Genomic DNA, 25,666 nt, shown 5'->3' on the forward strand with positions numbered 1-25,666 from the left:
TGTCAGTCAACAGTTTCGATGGGGCTGACATTTAATATTGATCTCTGCCAAAGAAAATAACCACACACACCTGCAATGAGGAAAAGGAGTGGTTCTGTTTTGGGTAATGCCTGCTCACTGCTCAGCCAGGTTACCAGAAAGCCGCAGAGACACAGCAAGCAAAAATTGTATTTGGGTCATTTTGAAGGTTGCACCATTGAGCATAGCTGAGCCCAGATAAAATGCATGCAGAACTTCTGCAGTAGAATGCCCCTGACGTAGCACAAATTTAAATTGTTGGTGTGTTGAGAACGCTTGAAGGAATGTACATTTGAACACAAATGGTTGATCAACACATGTCGACAGGCAGGATAACAATACTTGCAGGCATATATTCTTTATCCTCTTAGTAAAAAATGTCAAATTTTATTACAGATTAGCGAGTCACATTAAAGCAGAAAACATTACAAAAATGTGTGTTTGTCACACCGCATGAGGGTTGTTCGTTTTTGACTGGTCAATTCCTGTTTTATTTTGAAAGACTGACTCTCCTCTCGTTTCAGGTCACTTACCCATCCTCCTGTGCCAGCCAGTCTGATTGTCAGGCCTGCCCTGAGTGTTTCCACCTGTTGCAGATTACCTTGTGTTTAAATGGTCTTTGTGTCCCTTTGTCCTGTGCCACTGGATTTTGTCCTTGTGCGTGCATTTCAGCCTCTTGCCACAGATCTGAGCAGTCCATGCCTTGTTTCCACAGTCTTGCTGTTTTGAGTTGTTTAGTCGTTGCTCCTCAAATAAATATGTCTTTTGACTTTGAACCCTGCAAGTGTGTTTTGTGTCCAAGCCTGGTTCTGACGGTGTTGGACCTTAGGCTTTTTTTGTCCCTGATAAAACGTAATTAACTGCCCTGAGTTCCATTTGTAATCCCACTTGGATTTCTTTTGCAAGAATCTCAATGCACTGTTTATGTTATGCTTCAATAGTCTTTATTGTTCAATAATGCACCATCATCAATTCTGTTGTCATTCTGCGTGCTCTCGTAGTGAGCAATCACTCAAGTGCCAAATAAAAGGTGACGAAGAAAAGACCATGACAAATGGTCCAATGCAAGGCAGGCTGATGGTTTCATAACAATAGAAGACTTCAATCAAACAGGAATGGAAAATCTTTCCCTCCATCATCAAAAGCAAAATAATCCAACGCTGGTGGAAATATTATGGACCGTACACATTTTCCTAACATGTAAAACATTACATTAATACCATGCATTACAATTAACATTACAGTCAATGTGCTATATGAAATACTGAGGATAAATCCATGTGAAAATAACTAAACTGTCCAAGAGCATTTATGTCAAGAGTAACAAAATAAAACATTATTGAAAACAACAATGTTTGCGTTCATACATATGTATACAGTATATATATATATTTTTTTGAAGGCACTTCCTTAGAGAAACGTTCCTCCATCGTGATGGGACCTGTTGGAGAAAAAAAATGAATCAAATTGAAGCACTTCAGAGTAGGCATAAGTCTCATACATTTTATCATTTGTTTCTCCGATTATGTTGGCTGAGCAAAGAGGGTCATTACTGGACATTTATTGCAAATCTCATTTACAAACCGTGAGTCAACCACATCACTTGGAAGAACCCTTCAAGTGTGACATACCTTTGACAGATTTGTACAGAAGGAAGTGGACTCGCATAATGTGCTGCCCAACACATTATGTGAGTCACTTGAAGATGTGTCAACCCTGTCAATTTCCTCATTACAGTTACACCAAATACCACAGAGGAGAAATATTACTCCCCCCAAAAAATCACATAAAAAGAAATGAAGTATTACGTAGATGAACTCTATTGCAGCAATCACTCACCAGTGGCTCCTAATTGCATCTTCAGAGCTTGCTTAATTGAGTCACGATGGATTGAGGACCGGACTGCAGTGAATGTGACTCTAACCCGCTCTCATCACACATGGCTTCAAAAAAAAGAACCAATGAGATTCTGAACTATTCGTCTTCGTCTACCAAACTTTTGCCCTTAGCGTAAAATGGCTCTTGTAAAAGGTTGACAGTTGAATCCAAAATGTCTATCATGAATGCTGAAAGTTACAGCTTTTGGGGCAACATATGCTCCCATCCAAGCAATGTCTTTTTCATGGACGCCCCTGGTTATTTCAGCAAGACAATACCAAGCCATTTTGTGAATGTGTTACAATGGCATGGCTTTGTTGTAAAAGAGTACGAGACTGGCCTGCCAGCAGTCCAGACATGTAGATTGAATGTGACTGGTTGTTTGCCTATCAGTGCCCTGTGATGACTACTCCAGGATGTATCGCGCCACTCGCCCAAAGTCAGTTGGAATAGGCTTCACTTGACAACCTGAATGAGGGCGAGTGCGAAAGAAAACGGATGGATGGAAGGTCGTCTGTTTAAGCCTTGGCAGAGGTCTTCAATCCAGAGAACACTTACGTATCCCCCCCCCTTTTTTTTTAAGTGATCATTTTGGAATTTGTGCCAGGCTGAAAGTATGCCTGGTATCGCTTGAAGCGTCTTATCAAGTCATGATCGGGAATGGAGCCACGCTATTCAAAACATCGCAACACAGGAATTTATAGGGCTATTCCTCGCAGTTGTTCCCCTAAAACAATCACATAAACTGCAATTGCCACGGGGCAGACCTCATCTGATGAGGCATGGTAAACATTCATGGTGCAAACAGGAACAAAACTTAACTAAAAAACAGTGTTTAGAATCAAGAATAATTAAGAGATGTTTGTGTAATGAAGCTTTTTAGTTTTTGAATGAATAAACCACCAATCTCAGCAAGCAAAGTGCATCTGAGACAGTCACTCTAATCGTCTGGTGGCCAGAAAATGCACATTAGTGCAAAGAAAAAGGCATAATCTAGTAAATTAAGTGCAGCAAAACCTTGCTTGTAACTTGGACTGTGTGTGTGGTGGATGTGTTGTGTGTTGTTTTTGGACAGGTGTGAATATTACTTAATGGAACCATGACTGCCATGGGGAACAATGGCTTCTCAGTTAGACAGTAGTTCCATCAACATGATACGCTTATGCAGGCTGGTATAAATGCATATAAATATGTACTAGATAGATAGATGGATAGATGGATAGATGGATAGATGGATAGATGGATAGATGGATAGATGGATAGATGGATAGATGGATAGATGGATAGATGGATAGATAGATAGATAGATAGATAGATAGATAGATAGATAGATAGATAGATAGATAGATAGATAGATAGATAGATAGATGGATAGATGGATAGATGGATAGATGGATAGATGGATAGATGGATAGATGGATAGATGGATAGATGGATAGATGGATAGATGGATAGATGGATAGATAGATAGATAGATAGATAGATAGATAGATAGATAGATAGATAGATAGATAGAGCGTTATGGGGTTCAAATCAATATGTGTATACCTCTTCATCGGCTCACACGGAAAGGCAACAACAAAATGTTTTTTTGGGGGGGCCTAAAAAGTTACGATCCAAATTTATACAGATACGAACATGCTTCTTCTAATTGACCTCATTCCTGAAGAAAAAGACAAATATCTTTTTATCACTTGTTTTTAACTTACATAAGATCTCTATGATTGCGTGCAGAGTGGACTCATTGCTAATCGTGTCAGCAATCTGGCACATCTCTTATAATCTGAAAGAGAAAGGGTACCAACGTCATTGGTAAAGAGCACATAACATTTACAGCAACATTCAATGCACTGCATGTTTGCACTGTGGTTGAGAGAGGAAAGTAATTTCACCTGTGCTGTATGTTGCACATAGAGCATATTTGACAATAAATCTTAACTGGACACACACACATACATATATTATGTATATATATATATATATATATATATATATATATATATATATATATATTATATATATATATATATATAATTATTTATATATTAGAGCTGTCAAACGATTAAAATATTTAATCTAATTAAAAATGCAACTGGGCGGCCCGGTAGTCCAGTGGTTAGCACGTCGGCTACAGTGCTAACCAGTGCAGAGGTACCGGGTTCGATTCCAGCTCCGGCCTCCCTGTGTGGAGTTTGCATGTTCTCCCCGGGCCTGCGTGGGTTTTCTCCGGGTGCTCCGGTTTCCTCCCACATTCCAAAAACATGCATGGCAGGCTGATTGGACGCTCTAAATTGTCCCTAGGTGTGAGTGTGAGCGTGGATGGTTGTTCGTCTCTGTGTGCCCTGTGATTGGCTGGCAACCGATTCAGGGTGTCCCCCGCCTGCTGCCCGAAGACAGCTGGGATAGGCTCCAGCACCCCCCGCGACCCTAGTGAGGATCAAGCGGCTCGGAAGATGAATGAATGAATGAATGAATAAAAATGCAACTGTCATAATTAACTCAAATGAACTAAAAAATTAATCGTGATTACTCACACATTTTTATCGTTTATGAATTTCCTTTTACATTTTTTGTCCTATTTTGTCCCCATTTTAATGCTCTCATCAACATGGAATCATGAATCAGTTTTCTATGTGCCAAATGCAAATATTTACTGAAATAACAATTTCGATTTTCAACTTTACGTGAACAATTTTTCACTTGGTGCAGTTATTCACACATAATCTCTCACACAATATTACTGTCCATCAATAACGGTGAAAAAAATATTTTGTCACACAACAGCTGCTCTAACAGCTTTTTTTATTAAATCAAAACAGAGCAATAGAACATTATAAAGTGGACATCTAAGGTACACTAGTACTCAGCCTATAGTGGATTTAAACCATGGTTGCATACTTCGTTTTTCTCAAGTTTGCTTTCAACACAGAAGTCTGTTTCTGTATGTTTGTTGAAGAATAACGAGACACCGGACACCAGTGTTCATTATGTGGCGCTGTATTCGAAACTGCCGGCCGTACAAACAAGCACACGCACTTCCCCCGTGCTGCAGGGGCAAACCACTCTGGAAGAGGGGGGGGGGTGTTCACTCCCTCTAACACAGTCAGGCTATGTTGATTGTGTTGGTCCTTCTTGCGCGGAAGTCTCTCTACGGTTTTGTGTAGACCTCATTTCGAATGACTACACTTGGTTCGATGACAACACTGGAGACGTTTTACTTTCGCTAGGTCGCTACCACCGTAGCGCACTGTCACTGTCAGACGAACACAGAGAAGCTCCACCCGCTCTATTTATATGGACACAGACCACTGTAACCTTCCACACAAAATAGTTCCAAACAAGTAACAATCGCGTCAGTGGCATACATCCTATACCTGTATGATACAGAGAGAGAGAGAGAAGAACAGATAACTTTGGTCTTGTCAGTGGGGCAATATGGCAACTATTTAAAAGTAAACTTTCCATTCATAAACTCTAAGTATCCCTTTTCGGTGTCTCGCGCTGCCGGGGCTGGCAAAACAGACATGGGCGTGGACTTCTGCAGCGCGCTTCTTGTTTTGTTTCTGCTGTATTTATAGAGCAACGTAACATCCGCTTGTGACGTGTGCCATGTTAATCACGCGAGAAAAATTTAATCCCGTTAAAATTCATTTAAATTAATGCCAATAAAAACGCGCTAAACTGACAGCTCTAATATATATATACATATATATATTTTATATATATATAGAGACAGATTCTGAGCTCCGCAGACATATGCGGTGGATGTCATCGTCTTTCATTCAGAAAAATCACAACAGAGTGTGAAATATATTTATTATGGTCTTAAATATATCTTTAAAAGCAACCCTCGAACCACTGCGCAACTATGTTTGGGGCTGGCGGTGTGTGTGTCTCCCGCATCGGTGGAAGAATGCAGCCTCCAAGTACGCACTCCACAGTGACCAAATTTACATAATTTGCAAGCGGGAATGCTCCTGCAGGTCCTTTTAAATGTACTTTGCACGAACCAATTTCATGGATGGTCTCCAGTCCTTCCGACATGGAAGACGGTGTGCATATGTTTCATTCAAGTAAAAGTATGACACTTTGAGCATAAATTGTCCTTAATTTTAATGATCAGGAATAATTTGCTGAAGAAAAGTATGATGCGCCTTTCATTAAAAAAAAAAAAAAAAGACCTTGGGTTGACCTCCGTCCTACATCATGAGTCTATAAACTGCTCTCATTTAATGTTCCAACAACTTTGTCATGATGCTTTCATGTATTTAATAACCAAAAAAAATCCACAATTATTTTCAGATGTCACTGCCTACCTCCAAGTGCAAACAACTAAGACAAAAAAAAGACTAATTCTGCAAATTCCAATTAAGGTATTTGGATAGCAGTGGTAGTCAACCTGGGCGATACGGCCGTGGGAGAAATCTGAGTAATCTTCTGAATAAAGAGATATATAGCAGCAATATAATAAAAATCTTACTTTGGTCCTCTCATATGGCTAACAAAGTTCAGTAATATTTTTAAAACAGATCTCACTGTAATGCAGTGTAGCTCTGATATCATGAGATTGTGCATCTAAAACTGTACCTGTACCTATTGTTATGGAAATTTCACAGCTTCATTTGATGGTGAGTTATAGCCTGTTGCATAAACGTTCAATATAGGTCGTTAGTGTAGTTAATACAAATAATTGAATTTGTAGAAATTGAACACCAAGAACACAATTAGGATGTCAGCTATGACAAATTCGGTCAAAGTAGATCCAAGTAGACTTCTACAGAGCAAGGGGAAAGTCAAATCTCCGCTTCCATTTTTTTTTTGTGGTCATTATTGAATATAATCCAGTGTAAACCCAGCAACGGCAGCCATTCATGCTTAAGGGTTCCTCAATGAATCAGTGAGTGAGTCATTCACGTTTGGAACAGTGATGCTTCTCGGTGAATTTATGCTTTCTATCGTTGCTCTCTATCACTAAAGCACAGCTGGAATGAGGCAGAAATTTTCTACTCAAATTTGGGAATATCCCAAACGAAAACATCCGTTTGCCTTCAAGTGCAACATATCCATTCTTACATCGCTTAAATTGATAATTATGATAATTTGGTTTACTCCAGGCAAAAAAAAACAAAACACTGTAGTGTACCAGATACGCAAAAGGAATGTTATCATCCGTATACTACAAGCTTCCCATGCAGCCAGACGAACTTAGGCTTTTCAAACTAAGTTGGACAGTTCAGACGCCGACAATGACAGCTGTCTCCCACTCTAAAATGACGGATTAGGTGCCTTCAGCTGGTCCAGAATGCCGCTGCTCGCCTCTTGACTGGTACTCGTAAGAGGGAGCATATAACTCCTACTCTGGCATCCCTTCACTGGCTCCCCATTCATTTTAGAGTTATTTTCAAGATCCTCTTATTTGTTTTCAAATCTCTGAATAATGTCGCGCCACCTTACCTCTCTGAGCTCATCCGCCCCTACACACCTGCCTGGCGCCTCAGGTCTGTGGACCAGTCTTTGTTAGAAGTACCAAGAACTAAATTGAGGCCCAGAGGGGATCGGGCCTTTTCTGTTGCTGGTGCCTCTCTCTGGAATGACCTCCCACTGAACATTCGGCAAGCCTCCTCGCTGCCCATCTTTAAAGCCCTCCTCAAAACCCACATGTATTCTTTGGCGTTCGATTTTACTGTTTGGTGCTTTCTACCGCCTTTATTACCGATTTGTCTTACTATTTACTGTGCATGTTAAATCGCTCCATGTACAGCACTTTGTATGCAGTGATGGCTGTTTGAAAGTGCTCTATAAATACTGTTGACTTGACTTGACTTGTAATACAACAAATGGCAAGGGAACTGACCATGCTCAAAAAAATAATTGCTGGAACAAATATGTATCCGTCATCAATGATATTAATCATATTTTATTACTATTAGGAATTATTTCATTCATTAATTAAGATGTGATTATAGATTGTTACCAGTGGTTATCGTAAAAAAACAACAACAAATTTTCACTTCACAAAATCACATTTTTTTGAGATGGTGAAAAAAAAAGAATGGAATACATACATGCTGGTCTTGAGCAATCTCTTGTGTTGTGATAAAGTCTGTCAAAGTGTGTTCTGCATTCCGATGAAAACTTGATTGGTCCTGCTTCATGAAAAGGTCTCATCAGACAAAATCAATCAAGCTCTGGTCCACATTATTTCTTCTTAATACAAAAATTAAACAAATCACAATCAGGCCTGGAGCAACTTTTTTGCATCGAAAAAAATGGCAAACCAACATGTTGATGGTTCTAATAGATTTGGTAAATAGAAGAATCGAATCGTACTTGGCAATCCACATTTCATTTAAGCTTGCGGATTTTCACACCAATAATGAAGTGTTTCCAGGTCTTGAGACAAGTAATCACCTTAACCTTGTGTCATTGTTCACTTCAATCTCTTAGCTTCAAACCATGTGCCGTTTCTCTACATTGCTTCCTTATAAGCCTCAAACACTCAGCAGGTCAAATTTTTTTTGGCCTTAATCATATTGTAAGTTAGCTGAGAGGAATACAAATCAAATCTTAAATACTCCAGGCCATTTATGCGTGAGAAAAGGGCCATTCAAGTGCCACTTGATCTGTGTGCCAAACAAAATTGTCTTACACTAGTTTTAAAGGCAGAAGTGAGCTTCAACCAGTCTTCAATCGTTGGTCTCATTTTCTTACCTGTGAAGTGTTGAATGAACTTGTGTTTCATGTTTAGATCTCGAGGAGCAATTTCTAGAAAAGAAAATGAGCATTTGTTAGTTCATTTTTTAAATAGTATATCTGTGTTAGGTGAACCAGACCATCAGGGATAACAGGCAAGTATGATAGGTCAGACAACTTTAAATTGTGTCCATGTTATTTTTTTTTAAATTCACCTTCACTGCATGTCGTCTCTCACGATATAGCAATGCTCTCTTGTGAGCTTGTTTCTCCCTCACTTTGGTTTGTGTTCTCCCTCCGCAGTGAGAAAACTCCCCCTTCCCCCTTCTGCTTAATGTGGACACAAAGACGCCGCCACGCGTCTTGACCAATCACATGCAACTTTAATTAAAGAAAAAAAAAGAAGACAAGATGTGAGGATCAAGCGGTTTGGAAAATGGATGGATGGATGGAACAAGGCAAGAGAAACCAACAAATCGGCCTCCAGTCAGGAGCCGGCTCCGCTAGTTCACTTTAAAGAGCCAACTCCTGGATAACGTTAAAAGTGTGCTACAGTATATGCATGATTAAATGTAACAAAGAATCAGGACTTGTACTATGTAATAATAGTGTGTTGGTGCCCATATCCTGGGTTAAGATGGATAGCCTACATGCTATCACTGGAAGGCAACATATTGCTCGGTGTAGGTAAGTCAGCACGCCAAAAATGGGCTAAAAACACTCACGGTGCCACTCAAACATTTACGTTGCCTGATCGGTCTTGTCAAATTCCCACTTGGTCATGGACTTTTCAGGGTACAGTGATCCATAACATTTCATGAGCTGCATCATGTGTCTGCATTTTGGCCAAGGGTCGCTCACATTCATCAGGGAGAGTGCAAGCGCTTCATCTTGGGTGCTTTGAAATTTGAGGATAAGGACAGAAAGGTCAACATAAAGATTGCGGAATTATGTTTACATTACTCAATGTGGAGATCTAATAAAAAATAAATTGGTGGAAAAAAATTTCTCAAATTAGCATCACATTAAGAGTCAACACGTCAACCTCCTGTATAAAAGCTGGTCTCACTCACAATGCATGCTAACAGGCTAAAGAGCTTACTGTATGGGGAATTTAATGCGCATCAGAATAAGACTGTTCAAGTAGGCATGAGGTCTAACGTACATGAGCCCCAGACTCAGGGACACGTACGCGAGAGTGGATTATAGTTATGTTCACCATGGACAAATACTTTTCATATGTCGGTAAACTTGATCTAGACTTCTTATAATGTTAAAAAAAAACATTTGCATGCATTTGGACCTTTAAGGTTGAAGCCAATCAGGTCCAGGATTATGGTCAATATTTGATGGCAGATTTGTTTGTATTTCGAAAAAAAATGTTTTTCCCATACAATTATGTACCGGTAACTCGAAATAATCTGCTGCTGTGTCAATCCATCACTATCACAAAAACATGAAATAACTGTAAAGGCAATGTTCTAAGTGAAATCTACCACATGTAGAGGAGTTTCAGTTTCTTGGAATAAGTGAGGGAAGAATGGAGTGGGAACTCAACAGGTGGATCGGCGCAATGTCTGTCATGATGCGGACAATGTATTTGCCTTCCATGGTAAAGATGGAGCCGAGCCAAAGGGTGAAGCTTTCGATTTACTGGTCTATCTCCATTCCTACCCTTACCTATGCTCGCAGGGTGTCTGGGTTCTCTCCCTCAGAGACACTCAGGGAGGAGCTCGGAACAGAACCGCTTCTCCTCTGCATTGAGAAAGGGGTCAGATGCGGTGGTTTGTGCTTCTGATCAAGATGCCTCCTTGACACCTCGCTGGTGAGTCATGTCCAAGGAGGTCCAAGGAGGTGGCGAATGAGCCAGGACAGGCTGAGAGACTATGCATCCAGACTGACCTAGGAATGCCTCAAGGTCCACTTAGACGACCTTGACTGACAAAGTGGCTGGAGAGAGGGGAGTCTGGGATTCCCTGCTTAAACTGCTGCCCCTGTGACCCGAACCTGAATGAGCGGAAGATGGATGAACAAAAACTTGGGGTGTACAGCCTTTTTAATAAATACTGAAACTGACTGGTGTCTCCAGCGACATACTACTACAAATCCTTGATAGATTCTAAAAGCAACACAATCAAGCAGCACAACTTCATCTAATCGTTCACGTTACTGTGAGATTTCTCCTCGTTCTCTCGTTGCGTTCAAAACATCTATCATTGCGTGACCGCCGCACTTTGGTAGCGTCACACGCATCATTTGCTGGTATGCTTTATTTTGTATCCTCAAAAGATAAATTCCATCAACCCACTGGTCTGAAAAAGGTGCTTTTCCAATTGCGCGGGCTGATCTGAGACTGAGCCGTATGCCTGAGCAACACCTCTCCAACACGAGCAGACTCACTGGCATATTGGAGGGAATCTCAACAGCAGGCAAAGTGCATTATTTCCATTTAATTAAGTCCTACTGCACATATTTTACCAATGAGGCACTCCGGCGAGGGACTCTGAATTGATGTTTAATTCATGTTTCATTATATGAGAGAAGATTAACTCCTCAAATGTCCAGATATGAAAGTAAGGACATGAATACCAGTATCAAAGTTTCCCACTAGATCTACCGGTATATTAAAACAAACAAACTAAAAGGCAACCACATACAACTCAAAACAAAAAGGAGACTAGGGATGTGTATGATATTTGATTTATTGTAGAGTTGGGTAATATATTGAAAAAAAAATTCTTCAATCACGATGTAAAAAATCTACACCACACTCTGACTGCTTTTTCTCACTTTATTTTGAAGAAAAAATAAACAGACCAGTATTGAATGAGAAATGCATCAAGTAGGCTGCTAGTTAAGATTATAAATAATTTTAGAGAATGTTGATGTCAACCTAAATAAGGGCCATCTAAAAATGCTTAAAACACAAATTCTTTTAAAAAAACTGAAAAGAAAATATGATTTGAGATCTCTTTTGAGAATGTTTTTATGCAGATCTCAAAAATCAAAGTCAAAATTCATTCACACTTCTGATATCAGAGACATACGGGTACCAAAATTCGCTTTGTCAGTGTGAACAACGGCCGTCACGTGCCGAACTGTAATAGATGACGTGAGAAGGGACGCCCTGTTTCGCGATGTGTGTAGTATTATTTTATATAACGTTCTCTCCAGACACGAATGAAATTGCTTCGTAATTTGCTGTTCAAAAGTTCATTTGCTTTGCTGTAACGTGACTTTTGTGAAAAGTGTACAGGATTACCCAAACACGCATAAATCCCTGTGTTTCATGATAAAATTTGGTTAGCTTAGCATTTAGCATGGCATCTCCATTTTCCTTCTGTTAATTACTCTTCTTAATGCCTCTTTGAGAACGATACTTGTCACAAGTGTATCTCATTCGCCGCCATGGAGGCTATGATTACTGACTTAGAAAGCGAGTGAAATACTCGCAGTCGTTGTAGCATCTCTGCCTCACAGTTGGTTTGGGTTTCGAATCTCGGCTCACCTTGTGTGGGTTCCAGTCATGTGTGTTAGGCTCATTCGAGACGCTAAATTGTCTACCGGTGTGAATGTGAGAGCAAATATTTGTTTCTACATGTGCCCTGTGATTGGCTAGCATCCAGCCCAGGGTGGAATGCCACCTGTAACCCAAAGTGTGGGATGGACTCCATTTTATTCATCACCCTTAATCAAGTCATGTACTCTTGAAAATGGATGGATGATACATGTACATGTATGTTTCAAAGCTGTAAAAGAACACTATAAAAATCCTTATTTTTTGAGGGTGTTGTTTCATGGATTTCAAGGGAGACTTTTCATCATTCTACTTTTTTACAATTTTTGGGGGAAAGTCAAATCTCCGCTTCCATTTTTTTTTTGTGGTCATTATTGAATATAATCCAGTGTAAACCCAGCAACGGCAGCCATTCATGCTTAAGGGTTCCTCAATGAATCAGTGAGTGAGTCATTCACGTTTGGAACAGTGACGCTTCTCGGTGAATTTATGCTTTCTATCGTTGCTCTCTATCACTAAAGCACAGCTGGAATGAGGCGGAAATTTTCCACTCAAATTTGGGAATATCGCAAACGAAAACATCCGTTTGCCTTCAAGTGAAACATATCCATTCTTACATCGCTTAAATTGATAATTATGATAATTTGGTTTACTCCAGGCAAAAAAAAACCAACAACACTGTAGTGTACCAGATACGCAAAAGGGATGTTATCATCCGTATACTACAAGCTTCCCATGCAGCCAGACCAACTCAGGCTTTTGAAACTAAGTTGGACAGTTCAGACGCCGACAATGACAGCTGTCTCCCACTCTAAAATGACGGATTATGCTTTGATCATCACATGCTAAAAATAAATCTTATCAGCTTACCTATGAGTTTACTGTTATCCAGCCGAGGAATGTACATGGGCTTTTCAAGGGAGGACAACTTCGGGTCTTGAAGAGACGTGAAGAGTCCCCCACTGCAGCGTCTGGAAATGTGTTTGTCCCATTGCTGGCCGTCTTTGATCACCTGTACGATTAAATCCAACAGGGTTCCTCTCGCCTTCTGCTTGACCTCCTTGTTGTCCACACATTGGCCGGAGGTGATGAGCAGAAGGAGGAAAGTCAGGAGTATGGGCCATTTCCTCTCCACCTGCATGACTGGGGTACAAACAAATTAACTGAAACAAGTCATCACTACATTGAATCTCAAACCCAAACAGATCAATGTGTATCATCACCATAATGACTTAATCCAAATAATGTTGACTTGCTGAAAAGAAGTCAATTCAGTGCAAAAAGTGCATGTTTGTTAGTGTAGAATGTGGCAAAGTGAAACAAGTGTCACTGCAGACTTACTAGTGTCGAGTGGACACAGTTGACTTCTTCAAATGGTTTAAATCTTGGTCCTGGTCGCAGCGAGCTCTCCTTGTTCAACACCGTCTTTGGAGCAATATTCTCCCGTCTCTATTTATATGTGGAGCAGCCGGCTTCTTGGGGGTAATACAATCGATTTCGTGTGGGTGGCAAAGCAAGGTTGACATCTTTGGTGCCGTTTCATCCCGCGGCGTTGGCTCACTTTGGCACGCTGCGCCCCTCCTTTGCGTACATCAGAACTTCCAAAACTCACGCTCAACAATTTTAAGAGCATCTCCGCGCATGAACACTTTACAACACCACTCCACTATTATTTTAACTCGAGAAAATAAGCAAAGCGGTGCCAATGCCCGCAAACACGAGTTGTTTTTTTTTCTCCCCCCCAAAGGAAGAAAGTTGGATAAGTTACGTCCTGAGAGCAGTACGCGTAATGCTTCACTGACCTGTCAACGTGGAGGATGTTTGCACACCCGTGCCTTTCTCCTGACGGCATAGCAGCTACGTGTTTCTGATGTATCGTTTTCAAGAAATACATGGGAACCACTGCATTAAGTTCGTGATGTGTCCATGCCCTTCTCTTTTAACCCGCGTTCTATTGTAAATCCAAACTTGATGTGAAGTAGGAAAGCGTCTTCCTCGCTTTTTTTTCACTTCCTAATTGTACTGTCTGCGGAAAGTTGCCGTCTCACCTGTTGCTTACTCGCGTTACAATAGCGCCACACAATTTAAGGATAAAGGTGCGAACGAGCGATTTGCTGCATTTTTTCTTTTCCCCAAATCTTTATTGAACAGGTCAGAATACAACTCTCAGCAAATAGAAAACAAAACGAACGTGCAACCAGCGATCTGCTGCATAGTATCGGAATGAATAGTCAGAATCACAAATTCGAACATTTGGGGGAGGTTGATTTTTTTTAAAACATACCTTTCATTATTTCAGAGCAAAATGTACTATAGACAGTTGGATTTCAAACTGATCCGTGGGTTGATTGTTCAATTTTGTAGCTTGTAAAATAAAACAACACATTTACTTACATAGTTCTACTTCAACGTAGTCACCAGACGCTGCTCTAAATTAGAGAGGGTTGTTGGTTTGTGGGTTGTTATTGTTGGTTTGTTTTTTTTTAATCAAAGACACAAACTAGTATTAAGCAAATATTCAGATTCAGAAAATGTATTTATTCCCGTGGGGCAAATATGTGTTTAGGTTACAGGTGTTGATTTGTAGAATAATTATGAAAGAGTTGAAAATGTGTGAATCACTGTGTTCAAAAAGAGGTTTCGAAATAGTACTAAAATATATCACGTGTAAACAGGAGAAACTTAAGGAATGTTAGAAGTTTTCCACGTGTTGGCTTGAGTGGAGCGAAAGTATGTACAAATGTTACACTGGTTAAATGACACTGTAGGCATATGAATGTGAATGCCTGCATGTACATGTGTGGTATGTGTTGATGGGAAGCCTATGTATGTATATCGATTTCAGTTTTTATTTTTATGTCTCGGATCAAATCATTTATTTATTTATATATTGTTCGGTCAATCAATAGATCATCAATTCACCAATCAATCAATACCATTTTTATTTAAAATTTGCTACTCAATTAACCAAAAATTTATTTAAATTCGCTACTTTCTTTTGGGAAGGATTTTATAAAGTACATTTTACAATGTGATAACGATGCATTATTATGGATTAGCATTCTAAACGTTGATTGAATGATTTTCGTCAGAGGAACGATTGTACTACGTTACACTCCAGGTCAGTAGATGGCAGTGCGACATATTTATGCTAGTTGCAAAACCTAACAGATGAAGTCACGTTGTTTTCCGTTTCCATGACAACTTCAGATCGAGGTAGGGGTTCCAAATATTGACGTTACAAAGCGACGTTATAATGATTGGTTACTTGTATGGCCCAAGGTTGAAATGACTCTTCTCGTCATTTTCATCTTTCACTTTGATTAATTAATCAAAGTGCATCAGGGTGTTTACTTTGGAGAAACTGGTCTTCGAAATCGTTTTCAGTGTTAATTAAACAGCGTGGTCATTCGGTGTCATTTAGCAGCACTCACGGTGTAAATTGCATAAAACTTACGTCATTAGCTGTTTACGTCGTAAAATTTAAGCTCATTGTGGTTACGTCATGATAACAGTTCGACTTAATCGAAAGCGTGGTCGAGGGGGAGAACGCGTCAAAATTAATGAGCCTTTTTGCCGCACTTTCGACAACTGCTGATTCTCAAGTCAAAAACATGGTGAAAGAAATATATGACATAAGATATTGATTATGGGGCGAGCGTTTGATTCACTTCAGTGCAAAACATAGAGGTGAGGTTGCATTGAGAGTAAATCATGAATGATGTTTTCTGTTCTTTTTTTGTATATACTGAGATCTGGCTACGGTGGTATGCTCTCAATTTGGAAAGGCTAAAGTGTAAATTACTTGTCTTGCTAGTCTAAGGGTAATGGATTATTCTCACAAAAATGCTCTTGAGCATGGCACTGAATCACCCTATCATCAACATATTTTGGATGGACCCATCATGTTTTTCTGCACACGGGTCAAAATCAAGGCCCACGGCCAGAAAAGGGCTACATGTGGCCTGCTAAATCAAAGCATGTGTCTACGTCCTTTTGTTCATCTCCCAAAACTTTAGCGTATGGTTTTTAAAAAATATATATACAAGACGGCTGGAATATGCTCCAGCAACCCCCGTGACCCTTGTGAGGATTAAGCGGATTAGAAAATGGATGGTTGGATGGATATACCAAACACCAATTTAAAATGAAAAATAGTTGAACACAGTAATTTTTTGACTCTGGATTTCAATATCAATTATAGATCAGTCTGTTGTGTATTTGTAATAATGTGATGGTGCGGTTATACATTTATATGGTTTGAGTCACGGCCCTCTGAGGAAAACCATAACTTGAATGTATCCTGCACTATAAATGAGTGTGACGCAGCTGCCTACTGCCTACATGAAAATGTAGCCTGTGTTAATGTAGAAGCATAATAGGCTATATCTTCATATCTATTGTTATATATTATTCATATATCTAAAAAACAGTGTAAATCGAATTGCCCCTCTAGGGAACAATTAAATGTTGTTGTATTCTTCCTGTGATCACAGTTTTTAATTGCCTTTTTGCAGCTCCCCGCCCACAGGAGACTTGACTAAGAGTTATCCCACCTCTGTTCCAGAAAAGAAATGTCACAAAGGTAAAGTTCCCAGCAGCCACATTAGATGGGCTGACATATTAGTCATTCCTAGCCAATACTGTAAGATAGTGGTCCTCAAATTTTTTACGCTAAGTTCCATCTAAAAAAAATCATTTAGCCTTAACGACCATCATTAAAATACAGTAGCATAGTTGGCCGAAATGTTCAATAAATTACAAGACAGATTTCACCACCAATTTTTTTTCAAGATTATTGCCAGCTTATTGCTTATTATTATAAGCAGTTTGAACATTAATACCTCACTTAATTAAGTATTGGAGAATGACAAAGTTTGTGCTTAACAATATTCAATTAAAATGTTTGCACATAAAATCTGTACATAAATATATGCTTAAAACCAACTAGATTGATCTAGATATATTGAATCTAAAAACCAAATAGGAATACAAGTGAACTGTACGCAGTAATTCTCTTTGAGTAGCAATAGAGAAATGGTCAGAAACCTTTTCTGAAACTGAGAGCTAATTCTTGGCTACCGATTAGCGCAAAGCGCTACCAGTTTTACACTCACTGTGTAAAATAACTTCCGGCCTTTCTTTATTATTTTTGTGATTTCTATCATGTCTTTCTTCTAGCCTTGATGACAACATAACCTGAAATCATTTTAAAAAACTACCTGGAAAAAAATTGCAGGAGAGTAATATTTTCATTCACTCTTCACATTGGCTGTTTCTGAAGCATACTAATAAATACAAAAATAAATAAAAAGGATGTACTGGGCAGTAGGGTACACTTAAAATGTGTGGTGCTGGTGATTTTGTCAAGACACAATGTAGTATTTCCAACGGTGAACCCATTGCCTTTGCTTTGGAAGTATTTTACTCACCACTGGCTGACTTTCCATCCTAGGACATACAACGAGCTGTGGGCAGAGGCCCAGGTGGAGTTGAGCCGTCTGTTAGTCGAGGAGCTTCCTGAAGAGCCAATTCTGCCAGAAACGGACCCTGTAGCGTTCTTCCAGAGAGTGGCCATTCTGTACGTGCGCTATTTGCAGGTCTTCAGACAATTAGAGAAGGTCTACGACCAGGTTGTGCATCCGCAAAAGCGACGGCTTATTCTGCATACCCTTGAAGGTGTGATGGGTCGAATCTTAGAGCTGAAGAATGAAATGGTGGATAAAGAGCTCTGCGAGTACCACTACATGGATGATGTCCTACATGACTTAAAACTCACACCTGTAAGTTTGATTGCTGACTGCTAGATTGAATGAAAATCCAATTGATTTGACTGCTGCCACCAATGAACATTATCTCACCAGGCTGACCTTGAGATTGCCATCCCTCACTATTTTTTGAGTGAACGCAGCAAAGACAACCAAGAGCGAACGACGATGCTCAGAAATATCCTGCAAACGATGGAGTCTACAGGAGTGCAAAAGGTCAGTGAGACATCCTCCATTAAGAATGGCCGAGTACCACTACCAGGTATCCAAACCAACCTTATTTTAAGGTATCGGGCTCTCCTGGAGGGTGCCGATACAAGCCATCGATACTAAAGACAAAAAAAAAAAAACACTCTTCGATAGGAGTTGGCAGTATGCTGCGCCAATTTGACACATCGGCAAGTCACAATCTGCATCAGAAAGAATGGTCTTTTTTCACAATTTTTTGTCAACATGCAAAATTAAATTTTGACATCACAACAGGTATTGGTACTTGGCATCGTGAGTATTCAAAGAATACTAAGAATACTGTTATTGGTCTGGACCTCCCCGATCTATAATGATTCAAAACTTCATTATATTGTCTCCAAAATTGTGTTGGACTCAGTTGAATAGTAGATTGCACAAGTGTACCGAATGATGTTTCAAGTGAAAGTAAGTTTATCATTTATGTCTTTTTCCACTCGTACGTTAGCGTGTGACAAAGAGCATGAGTCAAGACGAGGCCATCCGAATCATTCAAGTCGCAGAGAGGGCACGCCAAGGACGCCTAAGGGCAGCCTTGAATGAAGCTAGCAGGAGATTAAGCAAGATACCCATGGCTGAGGAGCCAAAACCCAAAGACATGGACCGAGCTGCAGTCCGCGCCCAGAAGGTTCTTTGTTGTCAATATTTATTTATTTATTTTGGGTGGTTTCACAGACTTTTTGCTGGAAGATTGTGTTCATTTCAATTTGCAGTTCTGGAGGGGCTATGTAGAAAGGAAGAAGGCAAAGGCAGTTCGCATTGAAGATATGACTTTCCTGGGAATGGTAAGCAAAATGCTGTAGGCCATCCCGATGCCCATGTTGCAGATGTAAATGTGCTTTTTAGTCAGAAGATCAGCAAGTTTTGCCTTTCCTATTGTGTGGGGTCAGCCAAACTGCTTTCACAGAACTGTCTGTTATTTCATTGTGTACCCATTTCTGTGTCAGACTCCGCATCCAAAATATCAGGCACCATGTGAGGCCATCATCACTGCCGACGCCAATGAAACGGCCATACGAAACAAGCAGAGGGAACACGAGGATGACTACCAAAAAGCTGTGACGGAAATCGCAAACCACCTGCTCGAGGTGGAGGGTCAAGACATAGCCAATAACATGAAAGAACAAATCAGGCAGTGGTTTCTTGAATGCCGGTCAGTTGGAAACAAAGATTTGTATTTAAATAGTTGAGGAACTTGTTCAAGGTACGGTAGTCGTTTTCTTTCTTTTTTCAGTAATCTAACAGGGGTATTCCCAGACTTCCCAGATGAGGATGAGGGAGGCTCGGCTATCCTTTTTGCTGAAAAGGATTATGAGGAAGTAAGACACAATTTCAGTCAAAACAAGATTTGCACGCATGATGTTAACTGGCTTTTTTTTCGTAGTTATTGAAAGAAATGGCGGCATTGGAAGATGATGGCAAAAATAAAAAAGGAAAGGAAGAGGAGAAAAAAGACGCAAAAAAGTCTAAGGGGAAGGATGGGGTAATGGCTGCCTTCATTCATAATAGTCTCAATTCAAATAGATGAAACTCAAAATAAATCCATCCCGAACAACAGGAAGAAGAAGAGGGCTTGGTGATGTTACCGTCAGCTTTTTTGGCAGACTTGGAAACGTGCAATAAAACCTTTGTTGGTAACTCAACTTGAGCTGCTTTACAGTCAGTCATTCAGGTTTATTTGGAAAAGACAAATTAATTACTTATCCACCCCCGAAAAATTTGAATGTCCCCACAGATTTCTGGGAAACCCGCACAGAGTCTCGAAATTTCAACCAGCGGCATGAAGTGGAGCTGATCAAGGAGGAGAAGAGGGTGGACATTGAGTCGGAGATTCGGGTGAAGGTGAATATTTCGGACTGTGCAAAACGTGGGCTAAATAATAACAATGATTACATTTGCTCACTTTCACAATCACTGGAGAAGTACGCCAACATCAACACTGTTGTGCCTTCCTCAGGTGGACGAGCAGATGAGAGAGGAACTGGCAGACTGGAGGCTTGCTGTTGAAAAAACCCCAGCCAAAGTTTATGCCAAGGTATCTATTTATACAGTATTCAGTAAAGACAGAAGTCCATGCGTCATTTTATGTCATACCTGGCCGCTCTGCTTGGAATACTGCCAACTGTGTCACTGTATATGCAGAAAAAAGCCGGCAAGGGCGATAAGAAGAAGAAAAAGGGGGAGAAAGATTTGACAGCTGATAGGTGAGCCACACTTAGAAGTCAAGTAGTGGCACACACTGCGAATATAAAAAGCCTACACACCACTGTTCAAATATCAGATTTTTGTGAGATAAAAAAAAAATTGGACCAAGATAAATCATTTCAAAGCCTTTTACACGATTAATGTGATCGAGAACCCGTACAAGTCAATTGATTTAAAAAAATATTTTCAACAAGTGAAGTAAAAATAAACAACTGAGATAATGTAGCTGGACAACTTTTCACACCGTCTCATAATAATGGGATGTAGTCGAAATTAACAACCACATTCAAACCGAGAGTCAGCACGCGCCATTCAAAATGTGTTAATAACCCAAACTAAATTTCAGCTGTTCTTGTAGACTTTTCCTGATTTTATTTTTTCTTTCTAGCAGAAGCAGAATTTTTGGTGCTCACATCGGCTGCTGTTTTGGACTGTTCATAATTCCAAATTGTGTTCTTTTTTTGTCATGAGCAGTGTTGTGCTTGCGACAAACATACCATTTGAAATTACGGCCAATATGTTCAACCTTGGTTTTACTAGAAATCAACAAAATCTCCCAAAAGCACATAAAACTGGCACCTCAATCAAGTTGGAGGGAATTATGAACAGCTCTAAATAGCACTCAGTGTTAGCATAAAACTTTCAAGCCTCTACTAGAAAGCAAAAACTAAAAATCAAAAGCCTACTAAAACACCTGAAATGTCTCAGCGACTAAATGAGGGCACATCAAATGATGTAAGATGTGTGCTGACTCTTGTTTAACAGTTTGAATGTGATTGGTGAATTCTAAACATAACCACATTCCCTTTATAAGACAATGCATTTATATAATAGGTCACATTAATAGGTGGTTCATGCCTTCTAGGACTCTTGAGTCTCTCTGTCAGGAGATGGTGGAGGAGGGTTTGTTGAAGCAGGCACATAGTGTGAAAATGCAGGACTACCTGGGTAAGTCATAGTATTCCCTTCAAATGTGTCCCAAACTGGCAAAGTATCTTTAAATAAATCAACCAAACTTTATCTATAGAGCATCTTTCCAATGCAAACAGTGTTTTTACGGTGAAAATTAACCCCACCCCGCCACAATGATGTAACATCAACTATACTGGTGCAACCTTATGGATTAAAATGTATGCGCTTGTACTTTGCAGTGTAGTGTTTGCACTTCACTGTATAGAGCGGTATCTGTAAGAATGTAGTTCACTTGTTTAGCTACATGTGAAGGGCAAAATATTAGAAATTCAGACATACTTTCCCATTGACAAACTTATGACAGTGTTCACCAAAACTCACCATGAATAAATCCATAATTTTTTATCTCATAGGTCTTGTAGTGTCCCGTGCATGTGTGCCTAACGCGACTCATGATTGTTTTTTTTACAGCAATGTGCTGCCCTCTTCTGGTGTGAAACTTAATAACGCCAAGATCATGCCGACCAATTTCTGATATTGTCATAATCAGCACACTTCACTCTTTAGTTACTTAGCGAGCCATTTCCCTTTGTTTCGAAGGTGACTTCAACTATCTTGGAACCACACTGAAACAGAATGGCATTGAACCCATGCCTTCGTTGGCAGATGTGCGGCAACTCATCTCTCTCTATGGAATTCTACCTTTAGGTATATGATTGACACGTACAATAAGAAATTGTTAAGGGTGCCCATGAAGTTGTGTGAGTGTTTTACAGGCTCTCATGTGGTTCACGAGAAGGCTCCCCTTACAAAGGCCATTCTACTAGTTGGGCCAGCAGGGGTTGGTAAGAAGATGTTGGTCCACGCAATCTGCCACGAGACTGGCGCCACCCTGTTTGACCTTTCTCCTCTCAACATTGCTGGAAAGTATCCAGGCAAGAGTGGCCTCGCTATGATGCTCCATTTGGTGTTGAAGGTAACGCACAGAAACAAACTTGAGTTGCTTCCAGATTTCAGTTTTTTTTTTAAATTAAATCAATACCCACATATCAACATAACTTATCCGTGGTGGGAAGTAACGCAGTATAAATACTTGTACTGTATTAAATAGATTTTTTAATGTATCTACTGTATATAGTACCACTTAGAACAGGGATGTCAAACTCATTTTTGGTGCGGGCCACATTTTAGTTAACATTTCACTTGGAGGGCCGTTATGACTGAAACCATATAAAGAAGTCAAGAAAAACTGTTGATTCAACTATTGTTCAAGTTATTATCATGAGGGGTTTGGTAAAAAGAAAATGCTTAGAATATATCTCTTGCTTATTGCATGTGAACATTTCAAATTTTGGTAGACATTTTAGAAAGGATCATGGAAGTTGGCATGTTTGAGCTGCTTTCGCGGGCCAAATAAAATGATGTGGCGGGCCAGATCTGGCCCCCGGGCCTTGAGTTTTGACACTTGTGACTTAGAAGATAAAAGCTGTTGGTATGCAATTTTGGATTTGATGTACAGTATATCTTTTGTGACAGCAGTCCTGGAGTTTATTTGACACAGCTCACACTTAATATCTAAAGACAAACATTATTTTAAAAGGTATTTTTTATGTTGTGACAATAAAGCAATTCCTAACATGATCATTTCCACACAGGTTGCGAGATTGATGCAGCCTTCAGTGATATGGATCGGTGGCGCAGAGAAAATGTTCTACAAGAAAGTTCCCAAGGAAGAAAGAGCGGTATGTCTGATGAATAGTAGCGCATAGTAATTAATTTGTCTTGCATTTCAAACTAAAAACGCTCCACACATGTCCAGTTAGAACCTAAACGCTTGAAGAAAGATTTGCCCAAATCACTCAAGCTGATCAAAGAAGAGGATCGCGTTCTCGTCATCGGAACATGTAGAGACCCCATTAATACGGATATCAAGTCAATGTGTAAGATGTACACAAAAGTCATCCTCATTCCAAGGCCCGACTATGGATCCAGATATGGTAGTAAACGACATACCTAATGCTAAAAATTGAGCAAAGTGTATCAATCTTCATTTCCAATGTTTGTATTAACATGAAATGATTTCAGTTTTGTGGAAGCACCTGATCGAAAAACATGGAGGCAAGATAACTTCAGCGTTGGACATCAGCTCTTTGACCAAAATTTCAGATGGCTACACCCCAGGTCACATGATCCAGGCAATCCAGCAAGTTATTACCAAGAGACGAATCCTTCTACAAGAAAAGAGGCCTTTGACTGCTATTGAGTTTGTGGCTCCATTAGCCAAGTTCAGCCCCGTGTTTCAGGAGGAGGAAGAGGCGTTAAAAGTACTTGTTTGGTTCTGTTTAATGGAACATTCATTGTGGCATTTGGTAAAATATAAAGCAACTCTTTTGTGTTGTATGTGCGTGTGTGTATGTGTGTCCAGAAATGGTATGCAAAGACTCCCCTGGGAAAGAAGCGGATTAAGGCTGCTGCTGAAAGGGAAGAGAAACTGCAGGCACAAGCTAAAGCGAAAGGTCCCGCGAAGAAAGGAAAGAAATAATGTGCATTGGAAAAAAAAATGTATTCAAACATGTGTCATTCTGATTATAAATGTAGTATTTTACATTAAATAAACTTGGTGATTGGCTAGCAGCCAGCTCAGGGTGTACCCCGTTGAATGTTTCCGTTTCCAAGTTTGGCCACAAGTCACGTTGTGTTAGTTTTTTTTTCTGAAAGGTGCAGTTTACTTCTTTTGCCCCAAGAGGGCGGCAGAGCTCTTGGTGTCGCGTGAACGCTTTTTTTTTGGTTGCGTTTAGAAGATGGTTGGGCATTGCATTGATAAATTTCCCAAAAGTAAAGTATAAATAGCGACGATACTTGTTCTCACCAATAATGTATTTGATATTCCTGAAAAAAATAAAATAAACAGACTGTGGGCTGTCTAAGAACAAACGACAGTGTTTAGCGAGGTCAAATGAACGGTTAGGTTTTTAAGTAGCTGTCAGTTTGCAGGCTGTGCTGTAATTAGACATGCAGGACTGTTGACAAGGCCCAAGTCAAGGACATCTAATGCTATTCTGCATGATGCAGCTGCCTGGATATGGCACACCAAAGTATGTCATTACACCCACCTACAAGTAAATAACTTTTTGGTCCGTTTGTCGGGACTAACAATTAAAATACAACATTTTTTTTACACTTAAATATAATGTGTTCGATGATGTTACAGTTGCTAATATGTCTGAAGTTCGGTTTTGAAGATAACATGGCACTTGAGTTTTAAATGGAGTCTTTCGCTGTTTTGCTGACATCTAAATTCACGGGACACATCCTGACTTTGCCTCGGGGATCTTTTTTTCTTTAACCCATGGGCACAATCAGTCAACTACAATATATGTGAATTCCCGGTTTGCTCTGTTACATAATTTGGGAGATCTTTCTGGATCATATTTAGAAAGGGGGAAAACATTTACAAAACAAACCAAGCTTTTATTTACAAAACAAACCTTTATGATGAATGGTGTGGTGGAACTTTGGAAACGCGAGAGTGGTTTGTAGGCCACCATTCTACCCTTGCTGACGACAAGTTATTTTTTTTGTGCCACAGCAGGACTGTGGAGATTACTGCGTCGATAGAGTTTCACTGGATTAAGGAGTACTCAGTACCACATGGAGCCGTCGCTCAAACCAAGCAAACACAATGCTGGGCTGTCATATGTTTGTGTTCTGTCTGCTTGTCTAAATGGGGAAATGTGTATGTTTACATTGGGTGTAAATCTCCCTTTTCTTTTTAAATTGGATGTCTGTTGTGGTGCTCTTATCTTTATCTTGGACACCATACAGAGATAAGATTATCCTATGGACAGAATGTAGAATGACAATAGCATGTTTAAGTGTTTTCTGTGATGACCCAGTGAAACGTGAGCCCATTATTACTTAATCTCTTCATAACCTTTGAACTATTACGGTGGAGGTGGTTCCCTCATCGGTGGCATGCGTTTTGAGCTGTCAAACATGAACATCAAGGACACTGACAGATTGCTCGAACACAAACAAAGCAGACTGCAATTATTCGAACGCCATTTTTGAATGTTGGCTTTGCTATTGTGGCGCATGCGGCTGCCTTTCCTGAGCACGGATTTATGCCTGCAACATTCTCCAGCAAACTTGATCAATATTTGTTTGCAATAACAAGTTGCATGAAACAAAGTGTTCTTCCTCATTCATATTAGTTTACGGTAGAAATCATCATTCCTTTTGAAATTGAAAAACAGTGTCAGTGAAATTCCAAAGAAAAACTCGATTAAAGGCGGCAAAGTACAAACTTTTGGCTAGCCCAAATGCCTCACAGTCAAAGGTTCTGGCTTCAAATCTAGGCTCAGGCCTTTCTGTGTTGAATTGGCATGTTCCACCTGTGTTTGTGTTTGATACTCCAATTTCCTCCCAC

General features: G+C 39.9%; 2 protein-coding genes across 6 annotated transcripts; one reads left to right on the plus strand and one right to left on the minus strand.

Annotated features, from left to right (window-relative positions):
* Positions 1-921: 921 nt before the first annotated feature.
* alkal1 (ALK and LTK ligand 1) lies at positions 922-14,220 on the minus strand. 3 transcript variants are annotated; one of them, XM_052073144.1, is made up of 7 exons: positions 13,909-14,220; positions 13,448-13,581; positions 12,977-13,249; positions 8,608-8,661; positions 7,962-8,045; positions 3,606-3,679; positions 922-1,459 (listed from the first exon to the last, which is right to left on the minus strand). In XM_052073144.1, exons 3-6 carry the CDS (start codon positions 13,245-13,247, stop codon positions 3,615-3,617), a joined length of 474 nt encoding a protein of 157 aa, XP_051929104.1. In that variant the 5' UTR covers positions 13,248-13,249; positions 13,448-13,581; positions 13,909-14,220; the 3' UTR covers positions 922-1,459; positions 3,606-3,614. The 3 variants fall into 3 exon arrangements, with proteins under 3 accessions (XP_051929104.1, XP_051929105.1, XP_051929103.1); XM_052073145.1 differs by lacking the exon at positions 13,909-14,220 and having other exon boundaries at positions 7,962-8,042; positions 13,448-13,900; XM_052073143.1 differs by lacking the exon at positions 13,909-14,220 and having other exon boundaries at positions 13,448-13,900.
* A 1,811-nt stretch (positions 14,221-16,031) lies between these two features.
* On the plus strand, positions 16,032-23,875 carry zgc:153738 (uncharacterized protein LOC558115 homolog). 3 transcript variants are annotated; one of them, XM_052074914.1, is made up of 20 exons: positions 16,158-16,691; positions 17,562-17,889; positions 17,971-18,090; positions 18,569-18,748; positions 18,834-18,905; positions 19,068-19,273; positions 19,355-19,439; positions 19,505-19,603; positions 19,679-19,754; positions 19,856-19,962; positions 20,078-20,155; positions 20,263-20,324; positions 21,191-21,273; positions 21,838-21,945; positions 22,014-22,082; positions 22,166-22,213; positions 22,893-22,979; positions 23,061-23,234; positions 23,323-23,561; positions 23,663-23,875. In XM_052074914.1, the coding sequence occupies exons 1-20, from the start codon at positions 16,681-16,683 to the stop codon at positions 23,777-23,779; spliced, it is 2,349 nt and encodes a 782-aa protein (XP_051930874.1). In that variant the 5' UTR covers positions 16,158-16,680; the 3' UTR covers positions 23,780-23,875. The 3 variants fall into 3 exon arrangements, with proteins under 3 accessions (XP_051930875.1, XP_051930874.1, XP_051930873.1); XM_052074913.1 differs by having other exon boundaries at positions 16,160-16,691; positions 22,014-22,213; positions 23,057-23,234; XM_052074915.1 differs by lacking the exons at positions 23,323-23,561; positions 23,663-23,875 and having other exon boundaries at positions 16,032-16,691; positions 23,057-23,212.
* The last annotated feature ends 1,791 nt before the right edge of the window (positions 23,876-25,666 follow it).

This window comes from Hippocampus zosterae, chromosome 8, assembly GCF_025434085.1.
Source record: "Hippocampus zosterae strain Florida chromosome 8, ASM2543408v3, whole genome shotgun sequence".
NCBI lineage: Eukaryota > Metazoa > Chordata > Actinopteri > Syngnathiformes > Syngnathidae > Hippocampus > Hippocampus zosterae.